The sequence below is a fragment of the Setaria viridis genome, chromosome 9 (assembly GCF_005286985.2).
Source record: "Setaria viridis chromosome 9, Setaria_viridis_v4.0, whole genome shotgun sequence".
Classification (NCBI taxonomy): domain Eukaryota; kingdom Viridiplantae; phylum Streptophyta; class Magnoliopsida; order Poales; family Poaceae; genus Setaria; species Setaria viridis.
This window is the reverse complement of record NC_048271.2, coordinates 41324720-41340733: the sequence shown is the minus strand read 5'-3', so window position 1 is coordinate 41340733 and position 16014 is coordinate 41324720. Positions and strand designations below refer to the sequence as shown.

Here is a 16014-nt window from a genome sequence, read left to right as displayed (position 1 = left end):
CAGTGTCCTCTGTTCACCTCTTTTCTTCCTTTACAAAGAAAACTTCTTCTGATCCTATCAATGGCTTTCAGGGCCCAAGGTGGAAGGTCCATAGCCATGATCAAATATATCACCATAGAGGTGAGCACATACTGTACCAAAATTTTCCTCCCTGCTCTTGTTAACAAATCAGCCTTTCAACCAGGAAGTTAGTCTGCTATTCTATCAATAATTGGTTGGATTTGAGCCCTTGTCAATTTGTGCACAGGTATTTGCAGGGAAACTCTAGCAGCTGGCAGGGGAGGTGTTCCTGTATTGTTTCCTTATCTTCATCTCTACATTGAATTGGTAGTACATTACTCTTCTGAATATTGATCTTCAATCCCGAGGCTTCCCCAACCAGATGCAACAGATCCAAAGTGATTCCAATATCATTAGCTGAAGGTTGGAGAAATATCACTACATCATCTGCATAAAGGGAAATTCGATGTTGTATATCCCTTCTAGCTAAGGGTTGTAATTCTTCCTCAGCAGCCTTGTTCACCATGTAGCACAAGACATCCATGACCAAGATGAATAACATTGGGGACAGCGGATCCCCTGGTCTAAGACCCCGTCGATGCAAGATTTTCTCTCTAGGAATACCATTGAGGAGTACCTGTATGGATGATGAGGCTAGAAGTCCACTAATGATGTCACACCATATCGGTCCAAGTCCAATTTTTTCATGACTTCCAGCAAAAAGGGCCATGACACTGAATCAAAGGCCTTTGTTATATCCAGTTTCAGTAAGATCCGGGGTTGTTTCTGTTGATGAAGAAAGCGTGCAATTTATTGGACAAGCATGAAGTTATCCTGTATGAAATGACCTTTAATGAATGCACTCTGATTGGGAGAGACCATCTGGTTCAGCCGACTTGCCAATCTGTTAGTCAAGATTTTTGTGATGAGTTTGGCGAAGGAATAAACCAAGCTTATTGGCCTGAAATCTCTGATGCTTGTGGCCTCTTCTTTCTTAGGCAGAAGGGATATGTAGGCTGAGTTCAACAAGAAAATTACCCAATTTTATGCTCCATATGGCTGAAATTGCTGCCATCACATCCACTTTGATGATAGGCCAACATGCCTTGTAGAAGTTTCTAGTGAATCCATCAGGCACTGGAGCTTTATCAGAAGGTAGCGCCCTGATGGTCCTCCACACCTCCTCTTCAGAGAAGGGAGCCTCTAAATTAGACAGATCAAGGTGTGGCATATTTAGCTCCTCCAAGTTAATAGTGAATTGCCGATCAAAGCTCTCTCCCAAGAGGTTGCTGTAAAAGTCATATATGTTTTTCTCCTTTTCCTCATGTCTTGTGAGTACCAGCCCATCATCAGAGGTGAGTTTACTAATAAAATTCTTCTACTTGCGATGCCTGGCCTGTAAGTGGATCAGGGCTGTATTAGCAACTCCTTCAGACAGCCAATTAATACGAGACCGGCTTCGCACTATAGTGCGCTGCAGGGATGAGAGGGCTAAGGAATGAATCTTGAGCTGATTGCACAACCACAATTCCTGACTAGAGAGGGGGCATGCGTCTTGTGCAATTTCAAGCTGGTGTAGCACCTCCCTGGCAAGACCAAGTTGAGAATTAACACGCCCAACCTTTTTGTGGCTCAAACTTTGCAGGCTTTTGACAGTAGCTCTGAACTTCTTGGATAATGTGTCAAAAGAGCAACCAGATGGTGGAACAGAGGTCTAGGCAGCTTCCCCTGTCGCCTGAAAACCATCCACCTTGGTCCAGGAACCTTCAAAATGGAAGCGAGCCTTCCCGGGCTTAATTTCATTAAGACCAAGGAGGTGCGGACAGTGATCAGAGCCATCAGTCGCAGCACTTTGCAACAGGCTATTTGGAAATGTTTGTTCCCATTCAGTGGAGCATAGCATTCTATCCAACCTAACCAGGGTGGAAGACTCCTGTTGGTTGGACCAGGTGAACTTCCAGCCATGGAGTAGTAAGTCATGCAACCCCATATCATTGATAAGGCATTGGAATCTTCCCATCATTGCTCGGTTCAGGTCTCCATTGTTTTTACCTTCAACTTTAATAATCAAATTGTAGTCACCCAGAACTAGCCAAGGCCCTTGACAGATAACCCTTATGTCCCTTAATTCTTGCAGGAAAGACACCTTGTTCTCATCTCCCTAAGGTCCATACACACACGTGAGCCACCAAGATGGCCCGCTGGCTGGACTGAACTGAACTGAGACACAAAAATTGTCCACCTGAGTAGCAGAAGCAGGGCCAAGAGAATGGCTCCATGCCACTAGAATCCCTCCATTGGCTCCGACTGAAGGAAGCTCCACATGATAAGAGAAATCAGACCCAACCATTAAGGGTTCCACGGGGAATCATATTCATTTTTGTCTCCTGGATACAAACAATGTCAACCTTAGATGCATTAACAAGAGTTCAAACAGAATCATGGTGCGCCCTTGAGTTGAGACCCCAAACATTCCAACATAGGATATTTGACGAATTCATGATCACAAGTAGAAAGAAAAAAATGACCAGAAGATCTAGTGAAGTGTCATGCAACCACCTCTAGTGCCAACTCCTCCTCAACAGGTGTTGCCCAGCCAAACAGGGCTGCAAGTGCCTGAACATGGGAGGCAGTAAGTGAGGAGGACTGGGTGAAAACTTACTGTATTCATCCAGTGCCTGTTGATCAATGCCTTCAGTTTTCCATATGACATCCAGCGCATGCATTACTTTCTTTTTGTTTGTGGAAGAGGCCGTGTTGCCTACTAGTTCGGGCTCCACTCCAGCAATTCGACGACTGCGACGTGGAGGAGCAGCAGGAGTTCGAGCACGGGTTCTGATCCTATTAGTGCATGGGGTGAGGAGGATTCCTATCATCCTCTTTGTTAATCTTGCCATAAAGCTTTTACTTCTCCTTGGGGATGGAGGGTGCACCTTACAGGGGATGCTGGCTCTCTTCTATGCCTTGAATAAGCTCTTGGGAAACTTGGCACTAGAGGTGAGGGGATAGGCAGGCGTCGTTCATCAACAGCTCTGCTAGCAGCTTGTGGAGAGTGCACAGCACACGGAGCCATGGCTCTGTTCTTAGGTGGTGTAATGATAGGGAGATCAGACGACCACACAACTTCCAGGGTGTAGTGGGAGACCAGGTACTGGCCTCGACCATACCAACGGGTTGGGCCATTGAGTTGCATCCAGCAAAGGGGTTCGCCATGCAGACAGGATCATCTTGGACCCTGAGGGGTGAAGGTCCCGCGGGTGCAGCATCAGGCCCCGCCGGAACAAGTTTGAGCCCTTCAGATGCATCCTCATCTTCATGCACTTCACGTGGCAAGATTGTAATTGCTGCTGCCACCTTCTCCCTGATTCTGAGCGAGCCTGGGCTGATTGCTTGGGCCAACGAGCCCCCATTGATTGCGCCTGCGCGCTGTGTGTGATCCGTGAGGAGCGAGTCCGACGCTGGTGCCTCACGCTCTGGACCCAAGGCAGCCGTCATCCACGGGTTAACTGGTGGAGAGGCCCCATCTGGCAAAGTGCAAGCCGCCGCACGCTGTGCGCGATCCGCGAGGGGAGAAGACGTCGTAGACACCTCGCGCTCTGGGTCCAATGAAGCCGTCGTCCGCGGGTTAACTGGAGGAGAGGCCCTTTTGGGCGAAGAGGAAGCCGCCAGGTATTTAATGTCACGTTGAAGGACCCCCGAAGATGCGATGACCCCATCATGCCGCACCACGTGGGCGGTTTCCGCTGGACGTGGCCCCAGCCGCACATGCACCGATGACCGGTTGCCCCGAGAAGGCGTCGCCGGAGCCCCATTCTCCGACGCCGGCGGTGACCTTTGCTGCCGCCGCCTATGACGGCGCCACCCATCTCCATCAGCCGGAGGTGGGGAAGGAGGTTCTCCGGTCCTTGGTAGCAACTTAGGAGCGGTGACGATGGAGACCTTCACTAGGTAAACCAAAGTGCGCTTCTCAGTTTGAGGATCATCGGCCACCATTGTGGGATCCACAATTTCAAGCTCCATGTTCGAGGGGAAGATGGATGGAGTAGAGCACCATGCAGCCACCCAGAAGGAATCTCGACGATCAGCCATATGAGGATGGATGCCACTGATCCAGCAGTACTCGTTGAGGAGGAGCTCTGCTGTTGAAAGTTCCCAGGCATGGGCTAGGATGCCTTGGATGTCAACCTCGACGACGGACGGTAGAGATGCCGCCGTGGACTGTAGAAAACGTGTCCATCACATAACATGTAGCCTGATAGAAAAGGTGATGATTGGTCGGACGCCGTCGTAGACCCTCTGCAACACCTCTGCGGTCGGCAAGATCAAGAGGAACTTAGGCGGCCCAAAACATTATAGGGCCAGCGAGGTTACCTCGATCTCAAACTGTAACAGCTCTACCTTAATTAGGTGTAATTAAAAATAAATAAGTCATTAGTCACTAAGCAAAAGAGGTGAAATGTCCTTTTTGACCCTAAGAAGCTCTTTTTGGAGTTAAATATAAAACTTGAGATTTTATGTGCAAACTTAAATATTTACCCAAATAAGAGTTGTAAAACTTTTAATTTCAAACAACTTTTGTTAAAGACACTTTGGCTAATTCGGAGTGGGAGAAGGTCAAAAATAAGAATCAAAATAGCAATACTATAGAACCCTACAAACACCCTAAGTCCTGGAATTCAAGTTTTTCTTCGACTTGCAACCTGTTATCTCACAAATTCATACCTAACCTCAAGTCAGACCTTTAATAAAAGTTGTAGCCCCTTGAGTGTGTTCCCAACTTTGTTACACTGATCCAGGTCTAAATCGTAACCAAACCTACTCAAAATCTTGGTCAAAGTCAGGTAAAATAGTTAACTCAGCCCTCTGGGCGTTCCAGCTCTAAGTCTGGAAACCGTCCAGAGTGCGCCTCTTGGCGAGGGTGTTCCTCCAAATTTTTGAACTAAACTCGAGAAAAGCCTTTAATAAAAGTTGAAGTCCTAGGACCGAAGAGAAAATCCTTCAATAACACATTGGTCTAATTCAAACCAAAAACTTCCCTAAAGTCGAGTCAAAGACAGCCAAACTCCTAAAATTTCACCAACTCGGCTGAAATGCCCAAGTCCGAAAACTCTGGTTTTTGGCAAACCTTGGCTCAAGTTTTCTCCAAATCCTTTCAAAATTTGAGCAAACACTTTTAATAAAGTTTGAACTACAACCGCAGTACTACAAGTTTGTTTAAGGGTCTTTTGAACGTTTAGTTTGAAAATCGTGAGTGGAGGGTCCCCAAAGCCGGTCAGGTTTTCTGCCCGAGGTTGCCATGACGCCAGCACGTCCGGGCATGTTCGCCCGCCCGCAGCCCGCCGCGTGGCCGCCGTCCACCGGTGAGCTCGCCGTCACCCTACCCGCGCCCACGACAAGACGGGGCGAGCGCTGTGCTGGCCAATCGTCGCCAAGGCTGTCTTCCTTGGCCTGCGCGCGAGCCGCTCCGCCCAACTGGCACCCGCGCTTTCCTCCCCCTCGCACGCCACGCCACCGCCGGGCACCGGCCGTGCCGCCGCCCCCAATCCGGCGCTTGACGCGACCAGACGCACGCCTGGCCTCGCCAATCCTCTCGCCCGGAAAAACCACGCTTGCCCAACGCTATCTCCTTTGCCCAATGCTCGGAGGATCCTGTCCCCAGAACTCTGCTTCTCTGGCCAATGGAGGCGTCGACCAATCACCGCCGTGACAGAGAACTTCCTTCTCCCTCAATCTTATCCTCTCGCCCGCTCGAGCTCGTTTCCTTCCTCCGAATATTTCCGCGCATCTATAAAAAAAGGTACCAAAGCCTCTTACCAGAGTTCCCTTCGCCACCACCACCTTTGCCGCACTACCTGCTCTGTTTTTCTCCACTGCACTCACCGCCGCACTTGGAGCTGCCACTTCGGCCAGCCCCGCGCAGCGACTCCTTCACCGTCAGCTTTGCCTTGGTCGCCTAGAGCTCGCCGACCTGCTCAAGGAGCCTCTGAAACCCCTGTCTCACCGGATCGCCACCGCCAGATTCCGCGACGCCGACCCAAGCCGTCATTGTTCCTCGTTCCGCCCGGCTTGTTTCTTACCGACCCTGAGACCTCGTCAGTAGGACCGGAGGTGAGCTGCCGACCCCTTTCTAGCTCTTCCTGACCCTGAATCGTCCGCAAAAGCGATCAGACCTTGTCCGCCTCGCCCGAGGGCTCGGTTGTGTCTTTTCTCTTGATCGAGGGTATCTGTGTTAAATTTTGGGGACTTCTCTGTGTTAAATCTGAGGATTCCGGTACAGTTTTTCCTTAAGTCTAAAGGTCAGATCATAAGTTTTCCCCGATCCGACTCTTTTAACTCAAATTAAATCGACAGAAACTTGGAAATTACATCTTAAATCAAGGAAAAATCAGAAAAATATCAAATCACTTTTGTTGGAATCCTTGTTCTGTCTAGTTTCTTACAAAAATAAGTTTGCTCATGTTACTAATGTAAATAATATCTTATGATTTTATTCCTTGTTTAGGACTTTTAAATCATAGTAAATAGAAGAAAAATGCTAAATAGGTAAATCCAACTCTGTGGTGAATGTTTCTGTGAGTTGAAGCTCAGAAAAATGTTTAGGACCCTGGAGTAGAACTTAAAGTTACTGTTTTAGCTTTATAATTGAAATCTAGAGTTAAATCTTACTTTTTGTATAAGTATTAATCCAGAGCTGAGAAAAATATGAAACCACTTGGAGTAGCTCAGTTTTTAGTTGTAGTTTTTAGGAAAAATATGGGTTGTGGTCAGAATCTGAAAGAAACCCACCCTCCTTGTTAAGCTTGTTTAAGTAGAAGATAAATAAGTGAAATAGTTGTCCTTCTCCAAAAATCAAGAAAATTTCACCAAAGCTCCTGTAACACACCTTCAACATACTGGTAAATTTTCACCCTTAGAATCACTGCAAGTGTTGATATAGAAATAGTTAAATGCATACTACCTTTAATAATGATATGCGTGTAATTCTTTTTGTGGTGATCCAATGGCTTCCAAAATTTTACAGTAGCTTATTAATGACTTAAGTAAGGTGTTGTAATTTTCTCAGTATCTTTGGCTGCTGTTTGTTTGTGAAACCATTCTTGGGGTGAATAATCAACTTAAAGGAAATAAATAGAAACACAAATCCTAATAAACTAAATAAGAAATTTTGAGAAGAGGTATGTAAAAACATTCACAAGTAAATAACTCTCCTAATGCACTTGAACCACCCCAAACACAACCTCCCTCTCTCTTTGTGCAAACTCTAAGTTGCAAGAATCTAAATGTGTACACAGTCACCATCAAAGTCAACCGCAAGTTTAAACCTGACCTCACCTTCCTTTGCGAAGTTAAGAGAAGTTAAAAACCTTGTTTAGGTGAATGTGGCCTATCAGTAACTTCCTTTCTACCGTAATCCATACCGTGCATCATTCGTGTTCGCACCTGGTTGAAACTAAACTCCTGCATGTGCATGTCGTGTAGAAGCTAATCTCGCCAACGGAACCTACAAGCTCCACCCTGCACCGGAGGAAGAACCCGCTGCGGAGCTTCATCACTTGGAAGGCGAGCCCGAGGTAGATCAAGACCTCGAAGAACCACTAACCCTTCTTGAAGGCAAGCCCCGGAGCATAACCCGGTTTTTCTAAACTTGTGCATGCCTTCTATTGTTAATGGTTGTGCATTTATATTTACAAGAGTTGTTTGGAAACTCTAGTTGCATGATCCTAGGTTCCCTTATTCTGAATACTAGTATGACAGGATCTCGAGTAGCTGCCTTGCTTAAATAAGACTCGGTAAAAGTCGAGTGATTGCCTATCACTCGCGAGTTATAGGAGTTGTTTGTTTACTCATGCTACAACCATAAGGATGACGGACGGGACCGAGAATGGTTCCGATGTGGTGGTTTGCCCCGTCTGTCTAGCAATGAACTTGTTAAGGTCAAAATGTGTCGGCGTTCGTGATCAAGTGTTTGAAAGTACTAATCTCATACCTAGTATGGGATAGGGAAGCCTAGTACCTGATTGAACTGGGGCGTGGCATACCCTCCGGCTGTCCTTAGAACGTCGTTCCCATGGTGCATCATGTGGGTGCAAGTGCGGTCATAGTACGACAGAGGCTGGGATTATGGAGCATTGCATGCCAAAGGAAGTTGGCTCTGACACGTGCCTAAGGATTGATGGGGACGGCTGACAAATGAAGCGACCCTTTGTGATGCGTGGATATCGTGAGATTAGGTTCGCCATGCATGGTTAATAAATCCGAATCGATTCGTCTGCTTCTCACAGTTTGAGACTGCTTGATCGCTATTCTGCACTGAGTAAAGATGGAACATGATGATGATATTAATCTTGATGCTTGTTCTTTAATTGTTTGAAAACTATGATTGTTTAGTATAAGTCGCTAATCTAGACTGGTTAATGAACATAGAACTTGAGCAAAAATATTGAAAGTAAGGACCGACTATAGGTGCTTTTGGCAAAACCAACCCAAAGCCAAAAGGGCCTTGCATGTTTAGAAGTTGGTGACAATATTTATCACCGGACGGGTCAGTCTTGCTGAGTATTAGTTGCTCAGCCTTGTTGTGGCTTAACTTTTCAGGTGATGTCAATAATATGGCTGCTGGCACCACTTGGCCAACCCAGCTCCCTTCGGGCTGGACAGTCGAGTGGGATCCCTCCTCGGACAGCGAGAACAGGGATTATTGATGTCATGATCGGCTTCGTCATGATATCGTGTATCAACGTTTAGCTTCTGCTTGTTTTACTTCGTCCCGTTGAACCTTGCAAACTTGTTTGAATTTCGAAAACTCTGATGTATTAAATGTTGAACTATGTTAATGTGATGGGAATGTTGTAACCTCTATGCTACTCCCCTTCGTGTGAGCAATGCTTCTTGATCCTATGTAAGTGGTTTATCGGATGAAATCCGACGGTCGACCAAGTTGACTTGCTTAAAGTGGATGATCGCGTGTCAGACGACTTAAGTGCATTTTAGTCAAGTTAATTTGGATGGTTCCGCCACACAAACCTACCAGCAACGGTGGTCAATATGGAATCTGCACTGCCCGTTGAGCACCGAGACGACCAGAGCGCGAGCGGTGAGACCGTCCTCCCTTTGTGAAATACTAGCAGATCGATCCAGGATACGTCGTGACTTCAAGACTTGGACTTCGACCAGAGAACTGTCATAACTTGAGGCCGTCGGAGATTGAGCATGCTCCTCCATACCCTCGTCATCCTCACGAACCAGGCTAGCTTCCTGCCCTGAGCTGTGACCACCTTTCTGACGCTTCCTGTGTCACCGCCTCCTTATCTAGGCTCCCTCTGGAGCATCTGGTTGTGCCACCATGATTACAGGAGAGGTAGAGACGGCCGCCGGGGTTGAAACCGGCCGCCAGACCAGTGGACGAGGCTTACACTAGTCTGGAGGAGAAGGTTGATGAAGGCATGTGTACGAGCGATGACCAAGGCCAGGGCAGCGAAAACATCTTGTCCTCGACTGGTAGTTAGCCGCACGGTGACCTAGAGAGAAGCAGTTGTAGCACTTTCTCCTCAGGTCCGCCGGAACCGGCCTTCAGGGACGCTCCGGACGTTTGCTTGTCTGACGATCCCGACACCTCACCTTCGTCCAGCCGCCGGCTTCTTGAATATGCACCACGCGTCTTGTGGTGCGCCCCTCAGCATGCAAGATGATACGAGGTGCCACCCGTGGAGCATCGCCTGAGGCTGCAGCCGAGGCCATCTGGTGTGACGCGACACCAGAAGCCTGCGAGGCCGTCGCAAGGGGTGCGCCCACAAGGAGAATGTCCTTGAATGAGGGGAGGAAGTCGATGCCAGACTCGCCGGACGTTAGGGAGTTGTCAGTCCACCTCTGGGCCTTGGAGCAACCCACAATGACGTAGGTAGGGGTGAGAAGGGACTTTACTGGCGCCGGGGGAGAAGAAGAAGTCGCGCAGGAGGAGAGCACGGCCGTGGGGTTGGTCACCGAGTCCGAAGTAGGCGACAGCGTGAGGCTGGTGGGGGGAGGGCGATGGGAAGTGGGGAAGGGGCAGGGGAGGGGGGGAGAGGACGCGAGCCATCCTCACCGATCCATCAAGCAATGACTATTCTATACTATGTCACCATGCTACACGATGATTTGCCAACAGCCCAACATCATCGTCACTCTCATCCCTAGCACGAGTTGGACATGCGCCGAGAAATATGTATTATCGCTGACACTCGGGGCCCACCAAACTGAAAGGCACGCACGCCGGGATCGCCAGCCATAGATCGGATCGCAGTTCAGACAGCCGCGCAGTGTGTGTGTCTCGTTGTGCCCGCCTCGAATCGGTCGACGGCGACGGCGCCAAGCGAGATGGAGGCGGCGGCGGCGGGCGGAGGCGGCGGGAGGTGGTGCGTGGTGACTGGTGGCCGCGGGTTCGCGGCCAGGCACCTGGTGACGATGCTCCTCCGCTCCGGCGAGTGGCGGGTGCGCGTGGCCGACCTGGCCCCCGCCATCACGCTCGACCGCGACGAAGAGGAAGGGTTCCTGGGCGCCGCGTTCCGCGAGGGCCAGGCCGCCTACGCCTCCGCGGACCTCCGCGACAAGGCCCAGGTCGCCAGAGGTGCGTGTGATCTCCCATTTCCCCTCTTCCCAGATCGTTAGCCAGAGTAGGATCTGAAGGCGATGTGGTTGCGGTGTGATTTCGAATTCCGATTCTCGTGGTTGTGGGAACCGGAGATCCCTCCTATCCGAGAACTATCAGCTCGTGGGGGCTGCTTAAGATATCAGGTGAACTGGGTGGCACGGGGACCGCATGGTTCAGTTCGCAATAGTTCTGTGTGCCCAATACCATCTTCATTTAATGTGATAAGTACTTCCGTATGATTTGAGTAACTTCAGAAAACTGCCTAGGTACATACTTACATTGTTAGATAGAACTAAATGGTGTTGATCCTACGGTTGTGGAATTTTCTGTTAGCTTCAGATTGTATATATCACTAGATATGAGGTCTGATTGGTTGTAGTGGGCTAGTGCTCATTTCTTCTCAGATATTGCCCCCCTACCTACCCACATTGGTCCTGTCAAACTAATCAGTTGTTCCATAGAGGTACACCTTTGTGATGTGGATGTAAGTGGTGACACAAAACCATGAACCAATTTCAAACATTTCAGCTCGAACATGGTATTTCGATCGTTGATTCTGGATCCTAGTTAACCTTATCGGGTGGAATATACTAATGTGAGAAGCATTAAGTTGATTTTATGCAGTGTACCAATGGCACATGTCTTGCTGCTAGTGAGGAAAAGTTTTGAACCAGTTAATTAATGTCCCTCACTAGGTCGATATGATAATGAAGCATCCAAGTAAACCAGTTAGTTAATGTCCCTCATTTTTGTCAGCCTTTTCACTTTCAGATGTCTTGCTGTTAGTTGTTTTTTGTCTTGGCAGTTCTCAAGTTTGTTTATTTTGGCAACATAGTAAACCACATGATGCCATCCTGAGTTGTTCTACTCTAACTACTTGTTGGTTCTGAGCTAGTCTAATTTAAGTATCAGTTGGTTCTAATGTCCAGAAGTTCTGATTTATGTTAATCAATTAGTTATTTTTTGAGTGCAGCCTTTAATTTTTGTGTGCGGACTTTTTTCTTATGTACATCACCTATGTTCTCTGTCTGCAGCTTTTGAAGGGGCCGAAGTAGTTTTCCATATGGCTGCTCCAGATTCATCCATCAACAGCTTCCAGCTTCATTATTCAGTCAACGTCGAGGGTTGGTACTGCTAACTAGCCAGCTTTAGTTACTAGGCTGTGTTTAGTTTGGGACCGAAGTATGCCTAAGCTAGCCACGCCAAAATTTGGCACCTACGACCAAATTTTGTGACCATTTGGCTGGGCTCCAAATTTTGGTTTGATATCCTCTCTTTGGCCACCTTACTTCATTTTGGTGGCTAAAGTCATGGGCTTATGGCCACCAATTTGGTGACCAAATTTTAGCTTGGCTAGTGGGTGGCAATTTAAGTTGTAAACCAAACACACATCCTACTTCATATTTGCTCACAAAGATTAGTTTTGTTAATGAGATGGCACCAAAGCAATCCATGTTTTTTATTGCTGCTATATATCAGTAAGAATGAAAGAATTCTTTTGTAAACTTTGTTTATGTAATGATTTGTATTAAACATTGCACAGGAACAAAGAATGTTATTGATGCTTGTATCCGTTGCAAAGTGAAGAGACTAATCTACACTAGTTCACCAAGTGTCGTATTTGATGGAGTTCATGGAATTTTTAATGCAGATGAATCAATGCCTTACCCAGATAAGGTCTGTTTCATATGGATTTCATTATTTTGATTTGTTGCTGGCTCGTGCTTATTTGCATCATTCCTGACATGATGTTTTCTTACTCCAGTTTAATGATTCATATTCAGAAACGAAGGCAGATGCAGAAAAACTGGTGATGAGGGCTAATGGTAGGGAAGGGCTTCTTACTTGCTGTATACGCCCCAGTAGCATTTTTGGCCCTGGTGATAAGCTACTGGTTCCATCTTTGGTTGCTGCTGCAAGGGCAGGGAAGTCCAAAGTAAGAACAGATACTTATCTGAGTATGCTAAATTCAGCAACTATTGATGACTGCATGTACATATTGACAACTGTCATAGGTAGATTCAGAATATCATTTGTTTAAATAGTTACCCAAAATCATATGAAACAAAATAACTTTATATGTGGTGACCTACATTTTTAACCCTTGTTTATATTTCAGAGAAGCTTCTATGAAACTGTTTTTTTGTTTTTGATATACTTCCTATATAAACATGATCTGCTTCCTGTGCAGTACATTATTGGTGATGGGAACAATTACTATGATTTCACCTATGTGGAAAATGTGGCATATGGCCATGTTTGTGCAGAGAAAACTCTGTCATCTGAAGATGGTGCCAAGATAGCTGCTGGAAAAGTAAAAACACTTAACTTATAACTTCTTGGAAATTAGGATCTTGCAGCATCTTACTTTTAAGATCCATTGATCCTATTTTATATTTCTTTTGCAGACCTATTTTATTACAAACATGGAGCCTATCAAATTCTGGGAGTTTATGTCATTGATTTTGGAAGGTCTTGGATATGAAAGGTATTCATGTTTCCAGTAAATATTATCTTCCATTTGGTTAAATTTATGCTAAATGAAACATTGTGGAACGTCAAGAACGTGTGTTGTTTGAGCAGAATGTATCTTAATATTTAGGTTGTTCCTTCAAAATGGCTTCATGTAGAGTAATTATATTTAGACATTTATTAGTACCAGCCAAATCTATGATAAGTAATTTATTAAAAAAAAATCTATGATAAGTAACTTTCCACATGACTAGAGAGCTCATGTGACCTTATCTCAAAGGCTCAAATTGTGGTGTTTGATAATGATATATCATGTCTCATTTTCACTGAATTGTTCCTGTAGGTTTTGATATGATTATGCTGTAATCTTTATTTGAGTTTCAAGTTAGGCTTATTTGATTGCTAACTTTTGAGTATATCAAGTTGATCGCTTTCATTCCTAGATTAAAATGGAGCATGATTTTTTGAATTCTGGAAAAATTAAGACATGGTGCGATAAACCATTTTGTCTATTCTGTTGCTCATTTTTAGATTGCTTGGTATCCTGATGACATTGCTACTGAAGTCAGCTTAGCTGTTACTGATCTTGGATGTTTACCTGCTACACTTTCTATTACTGTGCCCTTCCATGTTACATATTAAAGATTACAACCTATGAAAAAGATTTTAATGATGATGAGTCCAGAACTCCAGATGTGTTTCATGTCTGTATGAGCAGTTCAGTAATACGTGTACTAATGTGCTAGAACTTTATTGCAGGCCTTCAGTAAAAATACCTGTCTCTGTTATGATGCCAGTGGCTCATGTTGTAGAATGGACTTACAAGAAATTTGCCAAGTATGGAATGAAAGTTCCACAGCTGACCCCTTCAAGGATCAGGCTGCTCTCATGTAACAGGACATTCAGCTGCTCAAGAGCAAAGGACCAGCTTGGTTATGAACCCCTTGTGTCCCTTAAGGTGTTTATCTATATCCTTCAGCTTTATGAGTGGTCTTTCTTGGCATGATGTTTTTTTGTGTTTGATGGGGTTGGACCAATTATTTCATACGGCATATGCTTCCAGTACGTTGCCCACTTCGCAATAACTAATTGATCACTATTTTTAAAATTCAGGATGGACTGAAGAGAACAGTAGAATCATACCCCCATCTACAAGCTCAGAATCAGAGGAGCATATCGAAGGCCTCAATTTTCCTTGGGAATGGAAATCGTATGAATTGCTCTGTCCACCCAACCCCACCCACCCACCCTGTATATTTATAGCAATTTTGTTTGTAGTGCTTACCAATTTATCTATCAATATGCAGTAGCAAAAACAGTACTTTGGGAAGATACGAAGCAAACGGTGACAGTGCTACTACTATTGGCTGTTATCTACTACCACTTATTTACATGTGGTTACACCTTCATCACAGCTATGGCAAAGCTTTTGTCACTGACTGCACTCTTCTTATTCATTCATGGCATGCTACCAACTAATGTGTATGGTCCTTTATTATCCTTTTTCTTTTGTTGAATTACCAGCGATCAAATGGTTAACCACCATTTTGGTTGTTCGCATAGCAATTTATTGACTGCTCCAATTAACTGTATTGGATAAATTACTTTGCAGGTTTGGCCACAAGATTGAGAAACTTGAGGCCTCAAATTTTCACATCACGCAGGTGGAAGCCCATCATGTAGCCCATTCCATCAGCTCGTCATGGAACTCTTTAGTCACTGCGCTAAGATCTCTTTGCAGAGGAAATGACTGGCCACTGTTTTTCAAGGCATGTTAACTGCTGCTTATGTCTGATACTTGTACATTCAAATTAGAGTTCTTCAGTAGATGCTTGACAGTTCACATTCTAAATCTCGCTTGAGGCATAGTGATTCTTTCCATGCTTTTCTGTTAAAATGTCATTGCCGTTCCTTTTGTTTGTGCCAGGTTGCATTATCTCTACTAGTTGTCAGCATCCTTAGTTCCATGTCGTCGCAGGCTGCATTCAAAATAGGTAATGGAAAATCGTCACACTTCCCTTAAGTCCTACAATACAAGCAGCATGAAACGCTACTGATGGCGTTATGATTTTCCCATGTCAACAACAGGTACTGCTCTGGTTTTCACAGGCTTCAAAGCATATGAGAAATGGGAGGACACCATCGACAGCATGGCGGGCGACGCTTGCTCTATTCTTCTGCACTTTGGTTCTACCAAGAAATCTTCTAGCCAGAAACAAATGTAGATGTGGAGCTTGCAGACGATCAGTTGCATCATTTAGTGATATTATCTTCAGTTCAGCTGTTTCTTGCCTTCATACACCCGAAGTCTCTCTCTGTATTCTTTTATTGACCTAGCATAATTGCGTCGCGGCTCATATGGAAGTTTTTAGACTCTTTTCCTTTAGGGAGCTGTCTAGTTGATGTATGGTATGAAATTGTACGCCTTTTGCCCTTCAGAGAGGTTCTCTTCTCATTTTATATTGCTTGACAGTTGAATTCATCTTGCAATAAGTTCACCGAATGGGTGCGCTTGAATAAGTTTACTGGCAGGCTAGTTCTGATGCTATTGAAGCTCGTTGATTCGTTGCAATTCTTGAGGTCCCCAGCAAAAGTTGCGTCTGATAAATGGTAAACCAATCTGGCATCATTCAATCCTGATCTGTCGAAATTCTTCACATTAGTGCCTTAACCCCCAAATTAACAAAATTATTTTTGAATTTTCAAATTAACACACGAGCCCGACGTATTTTTTGAAATTCTCGCTTGCAAGTTTGAACCATCCAGCCATCGTTGCACGTGGTGATTTCGCCATACACGTCGCGCTCGCGCTCAGCGATCCACGTGTTGCCCGAGACGCGCGGTACGTGGCATTTGCGAGGCTTCATCGGCGACCAGATCGCCACCGTCCGCGCCCGCACCCGGCCCATGCCCAA

At 45.7% G+C, this 16014-nt stretch overlaps 1 protein-coding gene across 1 annotated transcript; it reads left to right on the top strand.

The window, feature by feature from the left end:
• The first annotated feature begins 10216 nt into the window (after nt 1-10216).
• Nucleotides 10217-15581, top strand: LOC117838718 (3beta-hydroxysteroid-dehydrogenase/decarboxylase). The gene is made up of 12 exons (XM_034718850.2): nt 10217-10603; nt 11662-11751; nt 12171-12304; nt 12393-12563; nt 12819-12941; nt 13036-13115; nt 13859-14057; nt 14213-14309; nt 14407-14581; nt 14712-14868; nt 15027-15093; nt 15188-15581. The coding sequence occupies exons 1-12, from the start codon at nt 10354-10356 to the stop codon at nt 15322-15324; spliced, it is 1680 nt and encodes a 559-aa protein (XP_034574741.1). The 5' UTR covers nt 10217-10353; the 3' UTR covers nt 15325-15581.
• The last annotated feature ends 433 nt before the right edge of the window (nt 15582-16014 follow it).